Source organism: Heliangelus exortis, chromosome 25 (genome assembly GCF_036169615.1).
Source record: "Heliangelus exortis chromosome 25, bHelExo1.hap1, whole genome shotgun sequence".
Classification (NCBI taxonomy): Eukaryota; Metazoa; Chordata; class Aves; order Apodiformes; family Trochilidae; genus Heliangelus; species Heliangelus exortis.
Window position 1 is genome coordinate 363,854 of NC_092446.1, and position 22,873 is coordinate 386,726.

A 22,873-nucleotide genomic window follows, 5' to 3' on the forward strand; every position below is an offset into this window, starting at 1 on the left:
CATTAACCTCTTGTAACCTCATTTTTCACTCTGTACACATACAGAAGTGGTTAATAGAATTGAAGTTAAACACTAAAAATTTTGAGAGGCCAAATTTATACATTCTCTTCAGTTTATACAGAACTGATGTGATAAGCTACAGGAATTATAAGACAACACTACTCAGAAAATGATCATCCATTGATTTGTTTAAGCTCTGTTGCTGCATACTAGAAGTTTTGGTGACAAGCATTCCCAGCAATTTAAATCAAGGAGCTTTGTCCTGCTGGGATCCAATCTGCATCCTGGCGCCACACTAGCTTGCTCTACTGTCCTTTGGCAAATGATTCTGTGTCAAAAGAGCTGCTGCAGAGGGGGTGAGACACATCCTGGAGTGAGAATACAAGATGAAGCACTGTGTGGTGGTAGTGTTATGGACTCCATCTTCTTCTCATTCTGCAATTTTATTTCAAGAGGCCCATGGAGGGACTGAACCGATCCTGAAATGAAAGTCTGATACAGCAGTGCTGCTCCACATCTCCCTTGCTTGCCTCTACTTCTGCACTTCTGCACTGAGATTGCTTATCTCAGGGATCATAAAGAAACTTTTATCTGATAAAGCATCCTAGATTTTTTCTTACGTTTGTCTGAATGGGAATTTAAACTTGAAATATGACTCAAGTAAAAGGGATTCCTGTTAAAACATGTATTACTGTTGAAAACAAAAAAGCACGTAACTAAATAAAAAAAGCCTTGTCCTACAAAATTAATCAAAGCATCAAGGATATCAGAGATCTCCAACTGTAGCTTTAGTTAGCAAATAGATATGAAAGAAGTCAGCATTACAAAGCTTGTTATTTTAACTTGAGGAGAGGATGTTTACTGTTAAAAGGGACAAACAGCAGCATTAGATAAGATGACAGCTCCACAGAGCTCAGACCAGAATTTATCACACACTGTTTAAGGGAGCATTTGAAAAGATAAGCAGACCCCCTGGGTCAAGGATATGTGTTCTTCTGTAAACAGACTGCCCTGCAAAGCAGCTCTGCTCCGAGCGAGATGCTTCCTAGGGCCGTGTCCTGACACACTCCAGACTCATCGCCTCCACAACTCGGATCTCATCTCCAACTCGGACCCTTGGGAGCTGCGGGCGGGCGGCGCGAGGCCGCTGGGACCCGAGGCCGCCAGCGTGAGGCAGGCAGCAGCGAGGGGCTGGAACCTCCCGCCCCGCGGACAGGCGAGTCCAGCGCAGGCTCCAGGGATCCGGATTTTCCTTCCACGCTGCCTCGGTCCCCGGGACTCCGCCACCACCCCGGGCCCCGGCAACATCCCGGGACCCCGCACCATCCCGGCTGAGGGGCACAGGCGCGCGGCGGGGGGCGCCCTCTGGCGGTCGCGGCCCACCCGGCCCCAGGCCTCCGCGCACCGATCGAGCGGCGATCCAGCGATGCCTCGCGGCGGCCGGAAGCGGTAGAGGCGTCGTACGCGCGCGGCTTCCCTGTTCCGCGGGTGGCGGCAGCGGCCGGGGCGCGGGGGGCGCGGCGGGGATGGGGCTGCCGCGGAGCTGAGGCAGCGGCTGCTGCTCCCCTTGACGTCCGCCATGACCTGCACCATCGAGAAGATCCTCACGGACGCGAAGACGCTGCTGGAGCGGCTGAAGGAGCACGACACCGCTGCCGAGTCGCTCATCGACCAGTCCGCCGTTCTGCACCAGCGCGTAGCCGCCATGAGGGAGGCGGGCGCGGCCTGGACCGAGAAGGTGGGAACGGGCGGCGGGCGCGGGCGAGCGGGGCGGGCCGTGGGGCGCGGACCTACCGCCGTGTCTCCGCAGGGCCAGGCCGCCCCGGCGGAACAGGCAGACCCGTCCCGGCTGCGGCCGCATGTCCTCCTGTCCCAGGAGAACACGCAGATTCGCGACCTGCAGCAGGAGAACCGGGGTGAGCCTGGCCGCCGCCCCGGCGGGGGAGTGCGGGGGAGCCCGGGACTCCGGGGCGCTGCTGGCGGGGGTGGAGGGGCATGTCGTGGGGTGCCGGTTCGTGGGGATGGGGAGTCGGGGGGGTGGTACTGCAGAGCCGGGAGTGGGGGGTTGGCGGAGGGCGCTGGGGGGGACTCGGGGGCTTCCTGGGTGGTTCACTGGGGAGGGGGGAAATGTGCAGAGGAGCCCATGGGCAAAAGGGGTCTCGCCTCGAGGACCCGGGATGCGGCTGTGTTGTCTTCTGTCAGGGTCGCTGGGTTCCCGTTGTGGAAAGCGACAGCGTAGCTGGCTGCTTGGCTAGTTTGGGGTGTTTGGCCGCCAGCAGCCCCAGCACGAACTAAGCTGGTACTGAGTAGCTCTGGGCATCTGCCACCCCCTGTGAAAATGTGCTTTTTGTGTGTGGCAATAACATACTGTATTTTGCAGAGCTGTGGATCTCGCTGGAGGAGCACCAAGATGCATTAGAGCTCATAATGAGTAAATATAGAAAGCAGATGTTACAGCTTTTGCAGGGGAGAAAAGCTGAAGATGCACAACCAGTCTTGAAAGTTCATCAGGCTAATTCCTTGGTAAGGTGGGGTGATGACAGAAGAGGCCTCGGGACCCCTCTTCCCTGCCTCTTACTTGCTTTCAGACCACCTTTGTTTCTAGTCATGTTTCTGTTCCAAAATGTTTTCTGAAATTCTTGTCTTTTCTTGGCTGGTATTTTTTTTTCTTTGTTCATTTTACTGCATACAGGTTGTAACAGATACCACAGAGGACGCTGAAAAGCATTAATACTTTTATGGCCCAGGTGAAGGCTTGTATACACTAGGTGGTAAATTCCCTGGTTTAAGCTTAATGCTTATGATTCCACACAGTAAAATTAAAATAATCAGAATTGTTACTCTTCCTGTTCAGTAACTGAAGCAGAGGGAGAATCTCCTAATTCTCTGTGAGCTGCAGTATGTTTAATTTTTAAGAATCATAATTTCCAAATGTTTGTAAATCTGGGTACTCTGTGCATTGTTCTAAAAGTGTCGTTTCATCAGCACTTGGTGCAATGACTTCAGACCTCCTGAATCTGTTTTCTCAGTCAGTCTTGAAGTCATTTCAGTCTTGATAACTAAGGGGGCCTTATCTGCCTGGCAGATGTGATTCTATTAACTATTTTCACTGATGACTCACAACAATAAGGTACCTGTTTCAGTCTTGAAATATTATGCAAGTTAGAAAGGATTGCAAGTGCTTAGGAGGAAACACTTGAAATTTGAACTGGGAAAATAATCCAAATTAAGAAAATTAAAGTGATTTATTTAGAAAGGGATAAATTATTACTGCTATTTTTGCTTGAATATATCAAATATATTACTTTTATGTCTTTCAGGAAATTGAAAGTCAAATAGACAGAATATGTGAGATGGGAGATGTGATGAGAAAAGCTATTCAAGTCGATGATGATCAGTTCTTTAAAGTTCAGGAGAAACTAGCTCAGTTGGAGGTAAGAACAGATACAATTGCTAAAGATAGATCATGCTTTGGGAGTCTCTAGATTTAACTTACTCTGGACTTTATATTTGTACGTGTCAGGGTTTTATAACAACATTTTGGGGGTGGGATCAAGAAATAGAGAATGTGATTGTTTATTTTCAAGTTCTTGATATTTTTATATATACACATATATATAAAGGAAGCCAGAAAGAAAAGATAAGCTTTACATGGGGTGGTTCTCATGTTGTTTTAATGCTTACTTTACAAAGTCAGTATTTTGTTTAGCTTTAAAGGAGTGTGGCTATTTAAAGATTGTCCTGTATTTGTGAGAGTTCTCTTCTGTTATAGTACTTTAGCTGTAAATTAGCTCATTTCTATTTCAGAAAAAATGTTGATTTTGCAGCTTGAAAACAAAGAGCTGCGTGAATTATTGTCAATCAGCAAAGAGTCTTTTGAGGTGGGGAGAGAAGATCTGCCTGACTGTGAAGCTTAGGTCACAAAATAACCTTATCTCCAAATCTTGACTTCAGAGACTATTATGAAACTACCCTGCAAGGATGGGGTTTGATTTGTTCTTTCAGGTGTTTTCTTGTATGTTTGTTTTATCTTTCAAAATGTGTGGGCTTTTTTCTCTGCGTTTTTCTGATACTACATACCCTTGATGCTAAAGGCTTGCATTGCTGCAGCATACAGATGCTTAACAATGAAGTACTTGTGATGTGTACTCTGTTGTGATAGCTTATTTCCTCATTTCAAGGAAATAAATAAGATAATAATTCCGGATATGCAAATGGCATTGAAATCCACCTTGCCAGTAGCTACAGAACATAATGCGGGTTGTGATTACTTAATAGAAAGGACAAGAGATTGCAGAAAAATTACATTGTTTATAGTAGGTACACATTTTGCTCCGCTTGCACAAAGCAGGTATGCAGAGCTTTTGTCTTGCTTCAGAGAGCTGCTACTCAGTATTTAGCTGGGTTAGCATCACTTGGACAAAAGTTGGAAAGCAAGAGTACAGCAGATAGCCAGGGGAGCACTGAAAGTAGTAACTTGTATAAGGAGCATACTTTACATTGATTTATGGGTGAAAATCAGAGGGGACAACCCTTTCTGATGTCTGTTTGTTTCTGAAGGACATTTTGCATCTTACCTTTTTTTTTTTCTTTATGGGTAGACCTGTTCTGACTGAACCAGTGCTCCAAGGTTTGTGGATACTGGCTAGCTATGATCTGAAGGCAGTGTGCTCAAACTCTGCACAGAACACAGCACTGTCAGATCAGAGCTCTCTGGCCTCCCACCACTTTAAATTTCAGGAAGAGTGAGCCGAGGTCTGCCTCTAAACTAATCCAAAAAACCCCATGTAGACATGTTTTTAATGTTACATCACAGGTAAGCCTAGTGACAGATGTTAGTAGTTACTGCAGAATCCTATATTGAGTGAAATTAGAATTGTAGAGTTGTCAATATTGCAATATTTCTAATGGCATTTTTATATAAAGATTTCTGTCAGTCTTACCTGTGATCAAGGAATGATCTTCCAAGAACAGCAAACATCTAATTTTCAATATTAAGTTTTCATGCCACTTTTTTCCCCAAGAGAGAATTTTGATAAATGCAGAAGGTGATTTATGTTCCTGTGCTTCTTAAGATACATGTTCTTGAAACCATTTGCAATATTCAGCAAGATTGTGTGGTAGATTCAAGGGATTTCTGTACAGGAGTGTTCCTGAATGCAATCCTTTTCCATTACAAATTATTTAAGAGGGAATAAAAAGCCCCAATGGGCAGTTATTTTCTCGAGTGTATTCTGTTGTGTGAATCCTGTGGATAATTCCATCTGCTCTGCATGTACCCAAGTATTTCACACCCCCTGTAATATTTACCATGCCTGAATGAGATAGATGCCCCCAAAAGTTGCATTTTATCTCTCTTAAATTAACATTCGCTGAAATTCCTGCAATGATGCAATTTTACCTTTGTTATCCCAGTGTAGGTTAACATACCTGTAATTGGCAACTCGCTGTCCAGTCTGAAAAAATGGAAACAGAATAGCTTTGACTGATGAGCTTATTATTCTTAGAGGGCCATAATTAGCACAGGAAGTGTAAATGTGTTCCATTTACTGCTGGATCTGCAAGTACAGAACCTGTAACAATGTCTGGTTGTACAGACTCTCCACGGGCTACTGCGCCGTTTACAGCATCCTCTTCTCGTGCTGAAAACCGGTCTCAGGCTCCGGGACTGGGAATTCTGGGTCTGCTCGTCCTTGACATCGAGACACGAAGCATCTGCCTTTAGCTCGGTGCTGCCTTAACCGATAGCCGTGCTTGTTTCCCTTCCCGTACGCCCCGCCCGCCCCGTGCCGGGGTTAGAGCTGCAGGCAGCGGGGTTCCCGACCGCAAGGGGCCTGGCAGTGCCACAGCCGCCGATCCCCCTTGCCGGGGAGGCCGCGTCAGCGCGGTGCCGGTGAACAGCGGGCCGGGCGGGCCAAGTGGCCTGAGGTGGAGGGAGAGGCCCCTCCCATGCCCTTGTGCGCGTGCGCAGCCCGCCGTACCCGTCCCGCAGTGCGCAGGCGCGGCCCCGCCCGGCTCTCGCGAGAGGCCGGATTTGTTCCTACGTGCGGGGCCGTGCTGCTCATGGCGGCGCTGGAGCGGGGGCGCTGAGCTGTTGGGGTGAGTGCGGGGGGCTCGGGCGGCGCCCGTCCGGCCAGGGGACAGCGGGAACCGGCGAGGAAGGCGGGGGGGGGGGGGCGCCTCTGGGTACTCCTCCTGTTTGTGTCTTGCCGCAGCGGTCTTGGCGGGCGAAGGAGCCTGGAACCGCCCCTGGGCCGCGCGGAGAGCGGCGGCGGACGCTAGGGGGTGGGGGCAGGCAGGCTGCCCCGCAGGCCGCCGCTCCTGGGGATGGAGTCCCGGGAGCCGCGCGTCGCTGGGCCGCAGCGGCGTGCGCACTCCGCTTCCCGGCGTCCTGCGGGGAGAGGCGCTGCTGTTTGGGCTCCGGGGTGCTGGAGTTTCCCCCCGGCCGCGGAGGCGGGGCCACTCCGGCGGCGGCGATGGCTTTCCCGGCGCGCTGCGTGCCCCAGCGGGACGCGGGGTTTTTCGGGGCCTACAGGTCGACGGGTCGGCCGAGGGCGGTGTCGGAGGTCGCTACGGTCCCCGGCAGGCCCCAGCAGGCGCTCGGCCCTCGGCCTCCTGGGGCCGGGCCTGTGGAGGGGCAGCCGCGGCTCCCGGCGTGCTGCGCGCGCGCGGCCCCGCCCGGCGCGGGGACGGGGCCCCCGTCCCTTTGTGTGCGGGGGAGCGGCCGCCATCGCCCCTCTTTGTCCGCGGGGAGAGAGAGCAGGGCAGCCCCGGGCTCCCCCGGGCCGGGAGCGGTGGCGCCCGGCGCGGCCCCTTTCCGGGCCCTTCGCTGTCACGACCTAGGCCGTGGCCGCCTCTTCCGCGCACGGTCGCCCCGCGCGGCCGGCTGGGCCTCGGCACCGCCCCTGGCGCGGCCCGCACTTGCTCCGCGGCCTCCATCTTGCTGCAGCGCAGGGAGGAGGCGAGGGTAGGGCCGCGTCGGCCGCTCAGGGCTCGCCGCAGGCCCCTCCTGGAGCCCTGCGTGGAGTCTGTCGGTCTGGGTCCCATTTTCTGTTGTCTGGGTTGATACCAAGTGTAGGGCTCTTCCCCAGACTGCAGACCTATAAAAAAAACGGGCTCTTGTTTTACGGTTTATTTTCTTTAAATTATTCACTATGTATACATGCCTTTACAAATGGCCCTGGTAGTTAACTTTTTTTTTTCTTTTTATAGATGTATTCTTTCAAAATAAAAGTGACTTCAGTAATGTAGCAAATGTCAATAGCTGTCATGCATTGGTTGGGGTGGTCAGGAGCTGATGTTTAGTACTCTTTCCTGGTACCCATCTGAAAAGATAAGCAATAGCTTTATCTCCAAGTAACATCTCATAGCTGTGTTCTCCATGCATCTCCAAAATGCAAAGTTTTGTCTTTATCATATTTCATCGTAGTTATGTAGGAGTGCATATGCTTCTATTTCTATAAGCATATGTTCTAATTCAGTAAAATACATGTTGCAGTTACATCTTTCTGTGAAAAAAAAAGGTAAAGCAAAAAGTGTAATCCAGCAGGTTCTACTCGTTGACTCTATGGATGGTTTCTTGGTGTGAACAGCTTTGTGACTTACTGCAATTTAACAAAATCAGCACCTTTAAGACTTCAAGAATGGTACTTGTACAGTTCTTCCCTGTATTTGCATTAATCCTTTCAGCTGTAAATACACAAATGCAGAACCCAGTGTGACCTGGGAGCTGGGCAGCTGCTTAGGGTGTTTACCATTTGGAGGAGTATTTATAGTAACTGAATAAAGTAAAGAATTTGAGGCAGACACACAGAGCAAGTTGTGGGGTTTATTCACTTGAATTATGCTTGCTTTACAGTCTCATTTGTTTATTATTTAAATGTTGTAAACCAAGCTTTATGTCAAATCAAACTGTCTTCATTTTAAGGGCAAAGCTTGTGCCTTATGCTGTTATCTGACACATTAGCTTAAGTTATGTTTGAGCAGAAGATGTCTTTTTATTCTATTGAAATGTGTTACATTTTATGAACAGAAAAATTAGACATGTAATATGATACAAGTTACAGCACTGGTAGATCTCTAGTAATATTGATAGTAATCTCTCTCTAATTGTAAGAGAGAAGGGCATGAATAAGATGATTGCAGGTGTTGCTGTGCAGTTCCTGTGATACAGTGTATGCTGTGATACAGTGCATGCTCCTTTGAGATCTGAAATGCTGTCCAGAAAACAGTACTGTCCTGAAAGAGACTGTGATAGCAGTGTCCTGAATCTAATACAGAGGTGTGTGAAAGGTCCAGTGATCCTGGTCCTGTTTTGCGATACTTTGTCTTTATAAGTGAATCTTTCACTGCAAACCCTTCGTACCAGGCACTGGTCTGTACTGCCATCACAGAATCAGCCAGGTTGGAAAGGACCTCTGAGATCATCAAGTCCAACCCTTAATCCACTACCACTGTGGTTACCAGACTGTAGCACTGAGTGCCACATCAGTGTCTTAAAAACACCCAGGGATGGAGAATCCATCACCTCCCTGGGCAGCCCATTCCAATGCCTCATCCCATTTCTTGTTTAGTCTGATTTATGTATGTGGACTAGTCTGACAAGAAAAGTTATTTCATCTTGAAGTTCTTCATAGAGGTGCAAAAAAGCAGATCCTTCATCCGGAGGAGAGAATGAAGTACAAACTTCTGTGAAAACTGGGTGATGAGTTTGCATGCAGCTGTTTTGTGCTTTTGGGGTTTAGAGTTCTTATTTGTAACAGCTGACTGCAGTCAGCATTTTCAGTGTGATTAGAGTTAAATATCTTTGCATTCAAGCTTTAGTCACTTAAATTGATTCTTTCAAGTTGGTTAAAGGGAAGTCAAAGCTCAGGGTGAATTGTGAAATTCACTTTTCCACTACAGTGGAGAAGTAAGTTTTGGGCATATTTTTGTTCATTTAGCGTGGGACTTGGGGAAGAGTTGTGATTTGATATTTCATACCTTTAGATTACTGCATAACATGTGAAGTTATAAAAGTTACGTAGGTCTGTAGCTGCGTTGCTTCTTAAGAGCTTTAGTCTACAAAGTTTCCTTCCCTTTGTTATATATATCAAAACTTGATTTTTTTTTTTCTTTTCAAAAAAAGTTTTTGTTTCCATAAGGTTAAATTTTTTTCTGTGTTAGGTGGCAGTTTGTCCAAACTGCTTTCTCCTGAAAACACTTAAGTGATACTGGAAAACTTTAGGAGAGAATTCTTTTCTAGTTACTGTTGTAGGAAGGCCATATGTAATCAACATTTTGCAAACACTCTTTTAAGAAGTCTAGAGAATGGCTCTGCGGTTATTTTACATACTGTGACAGAGTACATGTGGTCTGTGCAGAATGGGCATACAGCATCTGTGTGTATATATAGAGATATCTGTATCTTGAGGAGTATTTTATGTTTGTATGAAACTAGGGGTGCTTTAGGTATTACTAGTCGTTTACTTACCTTTTGGAACAAAAATTATCAGGAAATTGTACTCCCCTGCTTCCCCCCCTCTTCCTAAAGCTACTTTAAAGGTGTGTGCAAGCCCTTAATAGTTCAATTAGGAGACAGTACATGCCAAATTCATCTGCAAAACAGTCTTTCTTAGGGTGGATCAAAACTACCATCTTAAGGGAGAGGAAACACACCTGTCTGTAGGAACACCTGGAACTGGTGGTACTTTTGAGTGGTACTTACTCTTTTCTCCTTTCTCCAGTATGAAGTGGAACAGAACAGAATTTACCACCTGAAACTGCTGCTTCAAGTTCAGATCAGGAAAATAATACAACACATTGTAACAACAATTCAAGACCAAAGAAGAGGAAACTTACACTGAAGATACAAGGCTTGATCTGAAACAAGAAGTTTGTGCCTACTCAACAGCTTCAAAAGAGCACGTCCCAACGCTGCTAGTAGTCTTTGTTTTCTCCAGTGCTGTATTGAAACTGCCCAGGGCAGCAGCGTTTGTATTCTCTATTAGCTTGATAGGTCACGTTCTCTTGCTGTCTTTTTTCTTTCTCTCTATTTTTGTTCTGTTTTGTTTTTTTTTTCATTAATAATAGCAGTCTTCATCCTTAAAAACTTGTGCTGAAATAGAAGAATCGGCTAATACTACTGAAAGTGCAATATTTGAATATCACTGCGAGGTTGGTGCACGTGTTATATGAAGAGTTACATATTTCTAAACTTAATAGCAAACACATTGTCAGTAGAAGTGTGTGGGTTTCATTAGGTTTTTTAGCAGTTCTTTGCCAACCCTAGAGAGATGGTTATTAATGGTTGCTTCTTCTAGTAATGGTAGTGTTGTGATTCCAGTCCCTTTTTTTTTTTTTTTCAAATTACCTCTACTTGGTTGTCTTTAATGCCAGTGAGTTAGTAAAGAAATCTTTCAAGATTGAGCCTGTGCCTTGAAAAGACATCCCTCTGGGGAAAGAAAAAGAAGAAAAAAAAGGTCTTCATGGCTGTGAATTAATTTATTGCTTCATTACACCTTTAATTATTTTTAGTTTAGTGCTTTTTTTGAAGTTTTCTCAGTCTCTCCAGCACTTAAGCTCCTGTATTACAGAAATGTTAGTTTAGTTCTGGGTATTAATTCCATGACTTGGAAAAACGTGTAAATACTTATAAGCATAGGCTTTTTTTAGTATGAAAGGCTGAAAAGACATACCAGTGACAGTCTTTACACTTTATGTGAACCTAATTCTCTTTGTTTATAACTTCTGCATTTTTTCTTAAGTAGAGTGCATTTTGTGTGTTGGTTTTTTTTTTCCCCTTTCTTTTTTTTTTTAAACAGATGAGCTTTGATCCAAACCTGCTCCACAACAATGGACATAACGGGTACCCCAATGGTACTTCGGCAGCGCTGCGTGAGACTGGGGTTATAGAAAAACTGCTGACCTCTTATGGATTCATTCAGTGTTCAGAACGGCAAGCTAGACTGTTCTTCCACTGTTCACAGTATAATGGCAACTTACAGGAGCTCAAAGTAGGAGGTAAGTAAGCAACTTTCAGAGCTTCTTGAATGACTGAAGACCAGTCTTTTCCACTTGTCATAGAAAACCCTTTTGTGGCAGGAACAGAGGCATTCTGTTGCTTCTGGTGGGCTGAAGGGACAATTGAATTTAACAGTCTGCCACTCCCAATGAGAGAATTTCTCAGTATTTAAGATTTGTGCAGCTTGTATTTATAAAATTGTGGCCATTCTAGAGAAGGTGTGCTGTTAGGTGAAACTTCTATAACTGAGATGGAAGCAGGTGCTTAGATGGTGGAAGAATATTTGGTATTTCTTTTTTTTTTTTTTTTTAATTAGTTTTAAGATGGCTGGATGTTTGTTTTCAGAACAAGGAGGCTGCTACTTCATGCTACTAATGAATGTGGCAGTGAAGTTCCTAATCTTTATCAGCATATGTTCTAAACTTCATTGTGAAGTCAGCTGTATAGTGAGTGGGACAGAGGGAAGGAATTATTGAGGGCAAGCCATTACCTTGGACTTGTTCATTAATAACAGGAAGGAATAAGCTAAATAGAGAAATATTTTAAATACACTGTCCTTCCTTGGCTGCAAAAGCACCTGAGCTTTTCTTTGTGTTTGGCTACAAGCAGTGAACTGTGAAATATAACCATTTAATGTTGTGTGTGGTTTTTTTATTGTTGTGGGGGGGGTGGTTTTTTGTGGTTATTTTGGTTTTGGGTTTTCTTTGGGTTTTTTGTGGGCGTTTTTTGTTTTGTTTTGTTTTTTAAACAAACAAAACTCCATTACATCATTATCATGTTTGACTTTTTTGTAGATGATGTTGAGTTTGAAGTGTCTTCTGATCGCCGAACTGGAAAACCCATTGCTATTAAATTGGTGAAGATAAAACCAGAAATACTACCTGAGGAAAGAATAAATGGGCAAGTAAGTGCCTGTTTTTCATACATGTTTATATTCCATCCTTTTTTTCAGTAGAGAAGGCTAGATTGGTTTAGCAGGCATATTAATTATATACCATATTCAAATACACTGAAACATTTTTCTGGTACAAATTCAGATGTTCATTTTGAGCTAAATTTTAGCTCCAAAACGTTCCTGGGGACTGCAGGTGTTCTGTAAGATTCAAACTTTGTAGCATGGCATTCCCTGTTGAGTTGCACTAGGAGTGCATCCCTGAGTGTGTGGTACAGGATATTGAGATTCATTTTGTATTCAACAGTGCTGCTCCTGAAATGACTAGCAATGGATCTTTTTTTTTGACTGGTAGGTTGTGTGCGCTGTTCCTCACAATTTAGAGAGTAAATCTCCAGCTGCCCCGGGTCAGAGTCCAACAGGGAGTGTATGCTACGAACGTAATGGGGTAAAGCTTATGTATTTTACTTGAACTCTTCACTGGTCCATCACTGTGGTCAATGAGCAAGAAAAAGTTATGTAGAGAATCGACACTGCTAAGAGCTGTGGTTCTTGGCCAAAGCAAAAAAAGCATGCTTTGGTATTTGCTACAAACAGAAGTGTTAAGTTCATAGCTTGCTTGCTTCTATCTATGGAGAACTTGATATTGAGCCAAGTAGTTGTTTTTTAAAACTTAGTGAAGCTGGGCTATGTAATGTTTGTGTATCTGTATCTTGAACTTTTAAAGTTTAGAAGTTGACATTTAAAGGTGGCCACTTCACAAACCTTTCAACTTAAATTGCCTACAGACTTGCCAAAACAGCAGGGCAGAAAAAAAATGTTTTTGCATGCCATGTTTGACCCTTTTCAGTAGTGAATATTGTTACTAAAAAAACCTCAAACAACCTGTGTTAATGTTTCTCTGAAACAACTGTTCTTCAAATATACTAATATTAGCCAATGTTAATTTACAGGAAGTATTTTACCTGACTTACACCCCGGAGGATGTTGAAGGAAATGTACAGCTGGAAACAGGAGATAAAATAAACTTCGTAATTGATACAAATAAACAGTAAGTTGGTATTGCTTTTCTGACTTCTTATTTTGTAATTGGTAGTCAGGCAGCACTTTAATCCTGTTTCAAGAATTGAAATTACCTTATGAAATCTTACTTTCTGATTCAGTTTGAAGTTGTTTCAGGTTTACTCTCATTACTTTTTTCCCCTCTAGTACTGGTGCTGTAAGTGCTCGTAACATTATGCTATTAAAAAAGAAACAAGCCCGCTGTCAAGGAGTAGTCTGTGCCATGAAAGTAAGTGATGCTTTAGCTTTAAGGTTTACTTTGAAAAGGAAATGCTGTTCTGAAAAGTGGTGTTGCAAGTAATGTATTTAGGTCATTAAGAGCTATGAGCAGTTTGGAGCGGTGGGTGTAAACTGGGTAAAATTGTTTAAACAGCTCATCTTTGACACTAATACTGTTCTTAACTAGGGAATTTCCATTTATTTTGCTGTTACATTTCTTGTGGTAGTCTGTTAGCTGTGTACACTTGTAAATCTGCTGTGTCAGTCTTTTATTGTGTTTGATGGAACCTGTAAAATTTTGTCTTGGTATGTTAAGAGAATAGGCACTTAACTGAAAACTGTGTTCTGTTCTTAGGAAGCCTTTGGATTTATTGAGAGGGGTGATGTCGTGAAGGAGATATTCTTTCACTATAGTGAATTTAAAGGTGACCTAGAAGCCTTACAGCCTGGTGATGATGTGGAGTTTACAATCAAAGACAGAAATGTAAGATGAAATCCAGTAAAAACTGAAGACAAGATCCTAGGGTGTAACTGGACATCTGTCAGTTTTCTCAAATTCACTTGTAAAAAAAAAAAAGGGGGGGGAGTTAATGGAAAAATGTCTGCCTGGCATCTATGGGTATTTCATTTGTGCTTTTAGGGTAAAGAAGTTGCAACAGATGTTAGACTGCTGCCTCAAGGAACTGTCATTTTTGAAGATATCAGCATTGAACATTTTGAAGGAACTGTAACCAAAGTAATTCCAAAAGTACCCAGCAAAAACCAGGTGAGTTTCACTATTTGCTTAAATTTATGTGAAGTGCTGCTCAGCTTGTATTGAGTTCCAGTCAAGAAGAACAAAGGTTCCCCTTTCCCTTTAAGTCATCTGAATAAAGATCATGTCAGAGTAAAGGAGTAAGCTTGTACCTAACCTGTGACAACCATTGGCAGCAGTTACAGTACGCAGTTTTCTAAAGGCTGTCAAGAGCTAGGATTAGAGCACTGGTACATTTGGGACTTTCTTTAATGTTTCAAATACTTTCCATTGAATTTTGTGTGTTTAGGATGTATCTTTAAAGCAGAAGCATAGACAAAAGGTAAGAAAATACTTCCTGGAATAAGCCTGATCTGTGTATTCCTGTGAAAGTCAGTAGTTAATGACATTTTTGACGGAGATACATTGACCTTTAATGTGTGGCTGAGTCTGCATTGTTGGTTTTGGGAACATTTGAGCTGGGGGATTTTGTGCATGTTGAACACTTAAGACACTGTCTTTTTAGAAGTGTTGTAAATATTGTGACAAACTTGTAATATTGTAAGTATTGTTACAAAATTAGAAATTTAATTTTTGAAATAGTCTTAATGTATTTGACAATACATGTTTCATGCTTTAAAAAACCCCCAAAACAAATAAGAAAAAATACAAATCAAGCAATACAAAGAATTCCCAAAAAACAAAAACTAGGTGCATTTGTTTGTGGATAGTAAATTACAAATTGGGAGTGGTTGAAATGGAGCATAGTGATCTGATTCCAGCAGGCATTTGGAGATCACACTTCTGTTAGCATTGGTATTTCTGCCAACTATTTTATCTGCAGTTACATTGAACCAACATCTTCTGTTGGATTTTCTGTCTGCTAGAGTGATCCATTACCTGGACGCATCAAAGTTGACTTCGTGATTCCTAAAGAACTTCCATTTGGAGACAAAGATACGAAATCCAAGGTGACCTTGCTGGAAAGTGACCACGTTCGATTCAATATTTCAACAGACAGACGCGACAAACTGGAACGAGCCACAAATATTGAGGTTCTCCCCAATACTTTCCAGTTTACAAATGAAACTAGAGAAATGGCAAGTATCTGTCTTTAAAAGGTTTAATTTGTGAGTGGGAATGAAAGTGAAACATTCTAAAGGTGTTGTAACTGGGCTGGATTGAATATTTTTGTGAATTCTATGTTGCTCAATACCTCTGGCATGAGGGATTAAGTTCTTCCTAACTTGAACGATAAACTCTTTCAGCTAGTTTCTGGAGGACTTTTTTCTTAAACCAGAGGTTCAGATGAGAAATTGATCATTTTTGACAGCTGATGCAGGGCCCAGCATGTTCTGTCTATCATTCAGCATTCCATTTCTAGTGGGTACCAGTTAAGTATTATGTAACAGACTTACCATAATATAGATCCATAGATGAGATTGTCCTAACAAACTTCTTTTTAGAAAGCTTTTTAATTTCTTCAGTTGTGTCTGGAAATTTGATGAGTTTCCTCTTCCTTCTGACCACAGTTTTTATTTCCTTATTATAGAGGATTTGGTATGTTTTGTGTGTATCTTTACATATGTACTGGCTTGTTGATGCATGTATTTGTAGTTACCCCTTTCAGGATTATACTCCGTGTATCAGTGATGTCAACTTCTATAGCTGTAGTCCTTCATACTAATTACTTAAATTATCTTGTCCACTGCATAAGAAATTAAGTTGAGAAACAAGGCAAGTATGACTTGTTTGAATTTCAGGTTGACCATAGCTGCTAGTGGTGCAGTTTACAAGGAAGAATATTGCATAAGCCAAGAAGTGTTTTCAAAGGATTCAGGCCTGGTTTTCAGATCATGACATACTTTACGTTTAGGTGTGGAGTACCTGCAGACAGATGTCACATACTAGTCGTAAAACTGCAATTATCCATTTGACTTTTCTCAGGGTGTGATTGCAGCAATGAGAGATGGCTTTGGCTTCATTAAATGTGTGGACCGAGATGCTCGTATGTTCTTTCACTTCAGTGAAATTATGGATGGAAATCAACTCCATATTTCTGATGAAGTAGAGTTTACTGTTGTTCCTGTAAGTGATGCTAATACCTTTATGAAGTACTAGTTTTTAAAGAGATATGTGCAGGCTGTTGTAAAGCTGGTCAATCTTGTTTTTCAGGATATGTTGTCTACCCAAAGAAATCATGCTATAAGAATTAAAAAACTTCCAAAGGGCACGGTTTCTTTCCACACCCAATCAGATCACCGTTTTGTGGGCACTATAGAGAAAGAAGCCACTCCAGCCAAAGCCACCAGCCCAAATAAAGGCAAAGAGAAGGTAATGCTGCTCTCTTGCTTGTGTTGTACCTGTTGTGTTTCTGGCTTTGGAGACTGAGGGTGCTTCCTTCAACTCTGTAATTTAACTTTCTAAAGTGCTGTTTATCCTGTATTAATGTGGACTACACCACTGAATAGCTAATGGTAGCAGTCAGCAGAAACTAACTTGTGTGAAAGAGGATAATAAAAGTATTGTTAATGATCATGTTGAGGATAATTTTCAACAACTTGATGGGAAGTTTCTTTCTACCTGCTAGTACCTAAGATGCTAGATAGAATTAGTTAAAATTAAATTTCTAGAGCTAGAGAACCTCTATTTTTTGTCATGCTTTTCTGAACAATTCTAGAATAGTAACTTCTAATAAATAACTTAAATGGAAATGGTAATGGAAATGGAAATGGAAATTACCATGCTTTCTTTTAAGATACTGTGTGATATCACTTAAAGTTTCTTACTTAGAGTTGATTCCTTTGTTGGTTGATTCCTTTCCTATAGTTTTGAGCAGTTACTGTAAAAGCACTGTGGCTCAAATGAGCAGTGCTTGAATTGTGTGTAGTAAACTTGTTTGCTTAAGAGAGACACTGATTGCTGAATTGTGATGTCTTGTCTTTAGGAGGCTGAGGATGGACTAATTGTTTATGATGACTGTGGAGTAAAACTGACTGTTCCTTACCAGGCCAAGGATGTGGAAGGATCTGCTAATCCCCAGATAGGAGATAAGGCAATAGAACTAAGTATACCATTGGGAAATACTTTTCTGGAAACGTCTGTTTGCATGTTACTGGATTTATTCTCCCTGTCAGAAAACAATGAAGGACAAGGCATCTGCAGAATCTTCATCATTCGTTTTCTTTTGTGCTAGGGCCAAATGGCTTAATCTGCTGTAAAACTTCTGTAAAACTATGAAAACTGGTGATACATATGTGAAAAAAGTGTCTTAGCATGTTAATTATGCTTTTTTTTAAGCAAAGAATTTATTGTAAATCAGTGGCATTCACTTCTGGATAAACAAGAAGAAATTAACATGAAGACTTAGAGATGAAGGCAATGGAGATGTTAGTGTTCAGAAGCCATGCCAGGAAGGCAGTGATTTCAAAAATCTCAAACAAATGAGCAAAGCTAGGCACATGCTCACAGTGGGCCACTGGTGATAAGTGCAATGAAAGGATGCAAATCACATGAAGATTCCCATCAGGGCTGGCTTGCTGTACAGATGTCACTGGTGTGACTGCTACTCTTTGGAATGTAGTAGAGGTTTGGTAGAGATTTCCTGCAGAGCCTAGATACTGACAAGGGCTGCACACCTTTGAAATGCGTTATTTCAGGGTATTTTTTGTTGATAGTTATGGTTTTGGTGGTTGTGGGGTTTCTTTCTATCTAATATTGATACACGACTCTTCAACAGGTTGAGTTCAGTGTTTGTGAAGTGAAGAGAACCGGTCTGCAAACAGCTGTTTCTGTCAGGATGCTGGGACGCAACTACAGCTCTAAGAGACTTTTGGGATACGTGGCAGCCCTGAAAGATAACTTTGGGTTTATTGAAACAGCTAATCATGATAAGGAGATCTTTTTCCACTATAGGTGAATGGCAATTCTATTATTATTGTTTTTTTGAGGGAGAGGGAGTTTGGTAGGTTTGAGTGTTAAACACATTTGGACTTCACACACTTTATATCTGTGTGTGCACGTGCTTGGGGGTGTTTGTTTCCATTTATTATCACTGCTGGACTAGTTCAGGCTTTTCAGTTGGCCAGCAGTCTTGGTGTTCTAAGTCTCTGAACTCCAGCCAAGAAATAGTTGCATATTTCAAATGCTGCACTTCATTAAATGAGCATTTCACATTTCACGGAAATGTGAACGAGTTAAATGGTTTCTGATCAAATTCTATAAATGTTGGATGAGCATCACTGTTGTCATGTAACTAAAGGAAAATTATACTCAATTTTATTCCTGTAGTGAATACTGTGGTGATATTGATAGCCTGGAACTTGGAGACACTGTTGAATACAGCTTGTCAAAAGGCAAAGGAAACAAAGTTAGTGCAGAAAAGGTGAACAAAACACATGCAGGTAAGACTGTATCTGGTATTTCTACTTGCAAAGATCTTGAAAAGCCTGTCATTGCTTGTGCTGTGTTAAAGCTCCTGGTCTGAATAATTAGTTTTAAAAAAATTATCTGAATAACTTACTCATTCTTTTTTTAAATAAAGTATGACTAGAGCATCCTGTCATTGCACTATCTGTCTTTTTAGTGAATGGTATCACTGAAGAAGCTGATCCAACTGTTTACTCTGGCAAAGTAATTCGTCCTTTAAGGAGTGTAGATCCCACACAAACGGAATACCAGGGCATGATTGAGGTGATGGAGGATGGTAAGATGTGTTTTTAAATTACAAGTGTTTTTTTTTTTTTTTCACAAATGCCCAAGAAGCAGAGAAGTTAAACTGTTAATAGAGGTGTTGAGGATTCTGTTCAGACTACAAACCATATTCGTACTACTGAGTTAACAGTGAAAATTTCTAATACTTGGAATAAATTCTAAATGTCCTCTAGCAGGAAAGGACACCTCTCGGTTCTGTCTTGTATTTTTTCCTCCTCTAGGTGAGATGAAAGGAGAGATCTACCCATTTGGAATTGTTGGAATGGCAAACAAAGGTGACTGTCTGCAAAAGGGAGAGACGGTGAAGTTTCAGCTGTGTGTTCTTGGTCAGAATGGGCAGACAATGGCTGTTAACATCACACCATTCCGCAGAGCCACGGTGGAATGTGTGAAAGATCAGGTGAGCAAGGGTTGCTGTGAGGACAACATGCTTGTTGGGAGGAAAAACTTAGCCTAAAGCAGATGAGAACCTAGCCCAGCACTTGGATCCAGGCAGCTTGTGCACAAATGGATTCCTTTGTACTCTGATTCAAGGGAAGTGGGTTTGTGTAACCGAAGTACTGGTTTATACAATCCTGTGCAGTGTGATTTCGGTCAAAGTGAACTCAGAACTCAGGTTGGTGCTGATGCATCAGCACTGCTGGGTAGGAATTCCTGCTCTGGTTCATTCTCAGCTCTAGAGAATGAGAATGAGGAACTCTAGCTTCTCTAGAGTTCCTGAGAAGCTCTAGAAAGTGAACAGACTGGTTTTCTGTGGAGCAGGCCATTTAAGTCTTTTTTTAAAAGAAGCAAAACTGAACTTACTGTGCATCCAGAAGAAGCATTTTCACAGCATTAGCAGTGCATCTGAAATGCCAAGGCTGATTGTTGCCCTAGTATCTGATCAGATACCAGATACAGATCAGATTACTATAAAATCAAATGTGAATGCTCTCTATTTTTAGTTATTCTGCAGTACTAAGCTCTAGTTATTTATGGAGAGGCTAGATGAGTTTTGCTGGTTTATATATGAGGGGAATGGTAAATGGAAGTAACTGACTTTTTATACCAGTAACATGCAAAAAAATTTGAGTGGTTTCTACTGTGAAGCTTTTAAGGTGGAGCCTTAAAAAAAGACATGCCAGCATGCAGAATGTTCTGTTTATTGTAGAAATTACATTTCCAGTTCCATAATGCATTTCAGAGGATTTTTCCTAGAAGCAGTTAAACTACTACTCAGGCAGCAGTGAGTAAGTCACTGCATCTGTTTGGATCAAGAGGAAAGAAATAACCTTATAATGTGTTGTTTTTCAGTTTGGTTTCATTAACTATGAAGTCGGTGACAGCAAAAAGCTCTTCTTCCATGTCAAAGAAGTTCAGGATGGTGTGGAGCTACAGGCTGGAGATGAGGTGGAGTTCTCAGTAATTCTGAACCAGCGCACAGGAAAATGCAGTGCCTGCAACGTGTGGCGTGTCTGGTGAGGATTTAAAGTGATTTAATCTGGCACACTGTCTGCATTGCAGGAGTGGGGTGCATGCTGCCTGCGAACTGAGCCAGCAGTTTGAGAGCTCTTAATCTCAGCTGGCTTCAGTGAGTCTCTTTCCTGAGAACTGCCTTTATTAGGAGGGTGTCCAGTACAATGCAGCCCCAAAACTCTCAGCTTTTCTTACAGATACCTTACTCTTTTTCTAATCTGTTCTTATGAAGCTCCCCCTCTAGCAGGATTTGTGATACAGCTTTCTAAGTAGAAATTAATGAATGATAAGGAAACTGGTGGTATTGCTATGCAGTTGCTGATCACCATGGCCACCACAGTAACCTGTTTCCTGAAGAGACATTTTTATTTAAAAATTTGATGGTTTGTTTAACTTACTTTTCAGTGGGGTTGGAAAGGACCTCTGAGATCATCAAGTCCAACCCTTGATCCACTACCACTGTGGTTCCCAGACCATGGCACTGAGTGCCACATTCAGTCTCTTCTTAAAAACGTCCAGGGATGGAGAATCCACCCCTTTCCTGGGCAGCCGATTCCAATGCCTGATTAACTGATTAATTCCAATGCTTGATGCTGCTAGGCAGTCTCTGCTTGCTGTTCTGCTGGTCTGTCAGAGTCCTGTTACAGTGGTTTTGAGGCAGGAACATGTGGTGTCACCCAGATTTGCTGTCACGGGAGGCAGATTATGGTAATGGCTTAATGGCAAAGTGATGTAAAGTTGGTACCTTTACACCACCTCTGGGGAGTCACTGCTGCTTTGTGCTTTTCTCTCTTCCAGTGAGGGTGCTAAGGCTGTTGCTGCTCCACGTCCTGATAGACTTGTTAATCGTTTAAAGAGCATTAATCTGGATGATGCCAATGCTCCTCGTCTCACAGTTCTTCGTCAGCCCAGGGGACCGGATAACTCAAAGGTATGTAAAGAAAAGCCTGGCTTGCAGGGTAACTGCAGTTTGTGTTTTAACGTGGAAAGCAAGCCTGAACTGTTTGAAACACTGTGTCCTCTCATTCTGTAGTGAACTGCTCACTTGCGTGTGAGATCAGATTCTTCTTGGGGGAAGTCAGGGGTGCTCTATGCTGTGTTAGTAATGTTTCAGAAGAACATGTGTATAGAAGTGACCAGTTGCTTGTTGTGTTCTGGCCTTTCACAGCTGTCTTGGCTTCTTTTTTCTGTTACAAACCTCCTGCTCCCTTTCTCAGAGTCAGAAAGTGAAATCCTTTTATCTAAGCTTGGTGTTCACAGAAGGTTCTGCCACCACTTGATAAGCAAAGGGAGTGAAGTGTCTGAAGTCAGAAGCATCTAGGAATATGAACATCAGCTCACAGATCCTGTGTTGTTACTGTTTCCAAAGACTAGAAGTGTTCTCATGCTGCTTGGTTTGTACAAAGCAGGTTTGCCCTAAAGGGTGATGCTGGATCTAAAGTTTGTTTTGTTTTCCTTGCAGGGGTTTGGTGCAGAGAGAAAGATCCGTCAGGCTGGTGTTATAGACTGACCACCACACCTGTGCCTGGCGTGGCTGAGCAGTGGGGGCTGGTGAAGGGTACTGAGTATCTCCCTGTTCATCCCTTCCTCCAAATTCTAAGAAGCTATTACACCAGTTTTAACACCTTCTCATGTTATGTTTAAAATAAATTTATGAAACCATTTTAAAATTATGCACAGTTGCATTCTGGAGAACTTAAGGTGGCGCCTTATAGTATCACATTTTAGAAGCTTGTTTTGAATGGTGCATTTAACGCAACTGGTAACTGCAAATCTACATTGCCTGTGTGAGTAAACATTAGAGACTGCTCGACCCGGGCCGACCTTATGGAGTTCTGCACTACAGTTATCTCTGCTTTGTCTTTGTTATTTTGGCCAAGGTGTTACCATGCCTTAGTGCTCGATTGCATTCGGTCTTTCCTTCCCTGGGGAAGTGGAAGGCTCACTTCAGCTCACTGCTCAAATTCTGAGGACCACGTGAGGATGGAATAAATGCAACTTCATATAAAATCTGTATGAACATTCTTAAGTTGACGGCCAAATGTTACAGTGTTTTTGTATTTCATTTAACTTGAGTCCTTTAGCCAGCAAAGTTGTTAGAGCTCAAGGAAAGTCTCTTTCTGGGGTAGACTTGTTTTTGTAGTGTTCTAAAACGTGCAGTGCAGAATTTCATAAGGCTGAGGTGTGCCATCAGTGTGGTAATTTAAATATATTTAAAACGATGCACAAATCTGCTGCTGCTTAGAACACTGCAGCTTCTCAACCCAGTTTCTTTTACTGATTTAAATTTAAAAAGAAAGAAGTTGTGCCTGAAGTGAATACATTTTTTCTTCTTTGCAGCCGGCACCCAGTGTACTGTAAGAGAATAAATTTAGGCTTTCCATAGCTGTTCTGAGACTCATCAAGGTGAAATAGTTGATGTCTGTGTGCTTTTTTTTTTTTTTTCACCTCCTCCTCCCTCTCCCACCCATTTTCCCAGTCACACTTTGTCAAGCAAGAAAACTGAATGATTGGTCTGAGTATTCCTTTAACCAAAACGATCAGGAGTTTCGTTCTTGGAATAGAGGCAGGACTGTGGTTTTTTTGTTTATTCATTTTTTTTCACATTACCTCTATTCTCAATTTAGGGTTTTCTTCTCTGGGAGATGCATTATCTTTGTAAGACAAACATTGCTTTCTCCAATTTTTTTTCTGTTAATGGCAAAGAATGGAAATAGAATAAAGTTTTACTGATTTTGAAAAAAAGCCTAGATCTTGGCTATTTTTTCTCTTCACCGGTGTCACGTGCCCGGAAGCG

The 22,873-nt window shown here is 42.6% G+C and overlaps 2 protein-coding genes across 6 annotated transcripts; both read left to right on the forward strand.

Moving 5' to 3' along the window:
* Nucleotides 1-1,013: 1,013 nt before the first annotated feature.
* On the forward strand, nucleotides 1,014-5,764 carry SIKE1 (suppressor of IKBKE 1). 4 transcript variants are annotated; one of them, XM_071768615.1, is made up of 5 exons: nucleotides 1,014-1,738; nucleotides 1,811-1,916; nucleotides 2,381-2,523; nucleotides 3,321-3,434; nucleotides 3,828-5,214. In XM_071768615.1, exons 1-5 carry the CDS (start codon nucleotides 1,580-1,582, stop codon nucleotides 3,915-3,917), a joined length of 612 nt encoding a protein of 203 aa, XP_071624716.1. In that variant the 5' UTR covers nucleotides 1,014-1,579; the 3' UTR covers nucleotides 3,918-5,214. The 4 variants fall into 4 exon arrangements, with proteins under 4 accessions (XP_071624716.1, XP_071624715.1, XP_071624717.1 ...); XM_071768614.1 differs by lacking the exon at nucleotides 3,828-5,214 and adding an exon at nucleotides 5,416-5,764 and having other exon boundaries at nucleotides 1,444-1,916; XM_071768616.1 differs by having other exon boundaries at nucleotides 1,444-1,916; nucleotides 3,808-5,214.
* A 189-nt stretch (nucleotides 5,765-5,953) lies between these two features.
* CSDE1 (cold shock domain containing E1) lies at nucleotides 5,954-22,821 on the forward strand. 2 transcript variants are annotated; one of them, XM_071768595.1, is made up of 20 exons: nucleotides 5,954-6,099; nucleotides 9,726-10,155; nucleotides 10,803-11,001; nucleotides 11,797-11,906; nucleotides 12,250-12,342; nucleotides 12,848-12,945; nucleotides 13,104-13,185; nucleotides 13,531-13,659; nucleotides 13,816-13,941; nucleotides 14,796-15,008; nucleotides 15,856-15,996; nucleotides 16,084-16,242; nucleotides 16,856-16,963; nucleotides 17,648-17,823; nucleotides 18,199-18,311; nucleotides 18,494-18,613; nucleotides 18,843-19,021; nucleotides 19,915-20,078; nucleotides 20,875-21,007; nucleotides 21,539-22,821. In XM_071768595.1, exons 3-20 carry the CDS (start codon nucleotides 10,803-10,805, stop codon nucleotides 21,584-21,586), a joined length of 2,391 nt encoding a protein of 796 aa, XP_071624696.1. In that variant the 5' UTR covers nucleotides 5,954-6,099; nucleotides 9,726-10,155; the 3' UTR covers nucleotides 21,587-22,821. The 2 variants fall into 2 exon arrangements, with proteins under 2 accessions (XP_071624696.1, XP_071624697.1); XM_071768596.1 differs by lacking the exon at nucleotides 12,250-12,342.
* The last annotated feature ends 52 nt before the right edge of the window (nucleotides 22,822-22,873 follow it).

Excerpts from the sequence above, each read along its gene's own strand:
- SIKE1 (XM_071768613.1), top strand. The coding sequence starts at position 1,580 with ATGACCTGCACCATCGAGAAGATCCTCACGGACGCGAAGACGCTGCTG. Across the intron at positions 1,917-2,380 it reads CCTGCAGCAGGAGAACCGGG|AGCTGTGGATCTCGCTGGAG; the intron begins GTGAGCCTGGCC and ends TGTATTTTGCAG. Across the intron at positions 3,435-3,827 it reads AGAAACTAGCTCAGTTGGAG|CTTGAAAACAAAGAGCTGCG; the intron begins GTAAGAACAGAT and ends TTGATTTTGCAG.
- CSDE1 (XM_071768595.1), top strand. The coding sequence starts at position 10,803 with ATGAGCTTTGATCCAAACCTGCTCCACAACAATGGACATAACGGGTAC. Across the intron at positions 13,660-13,815 it reads TTACAATCAAAGACAGAAAT|GGTAAAGAAGTTGCAACAGA; the intron begins GTAAGATGAAAT and ends TTGTGCTTTTAG. Across the intron at positions 21,008-21,538 it reads GGGGACCGGATAACTCAAAG|GGGTTTGGTGCAGAGAGAAA; the intron begins GTATGTAAAGAA and ends TTTTCCTTGCAG.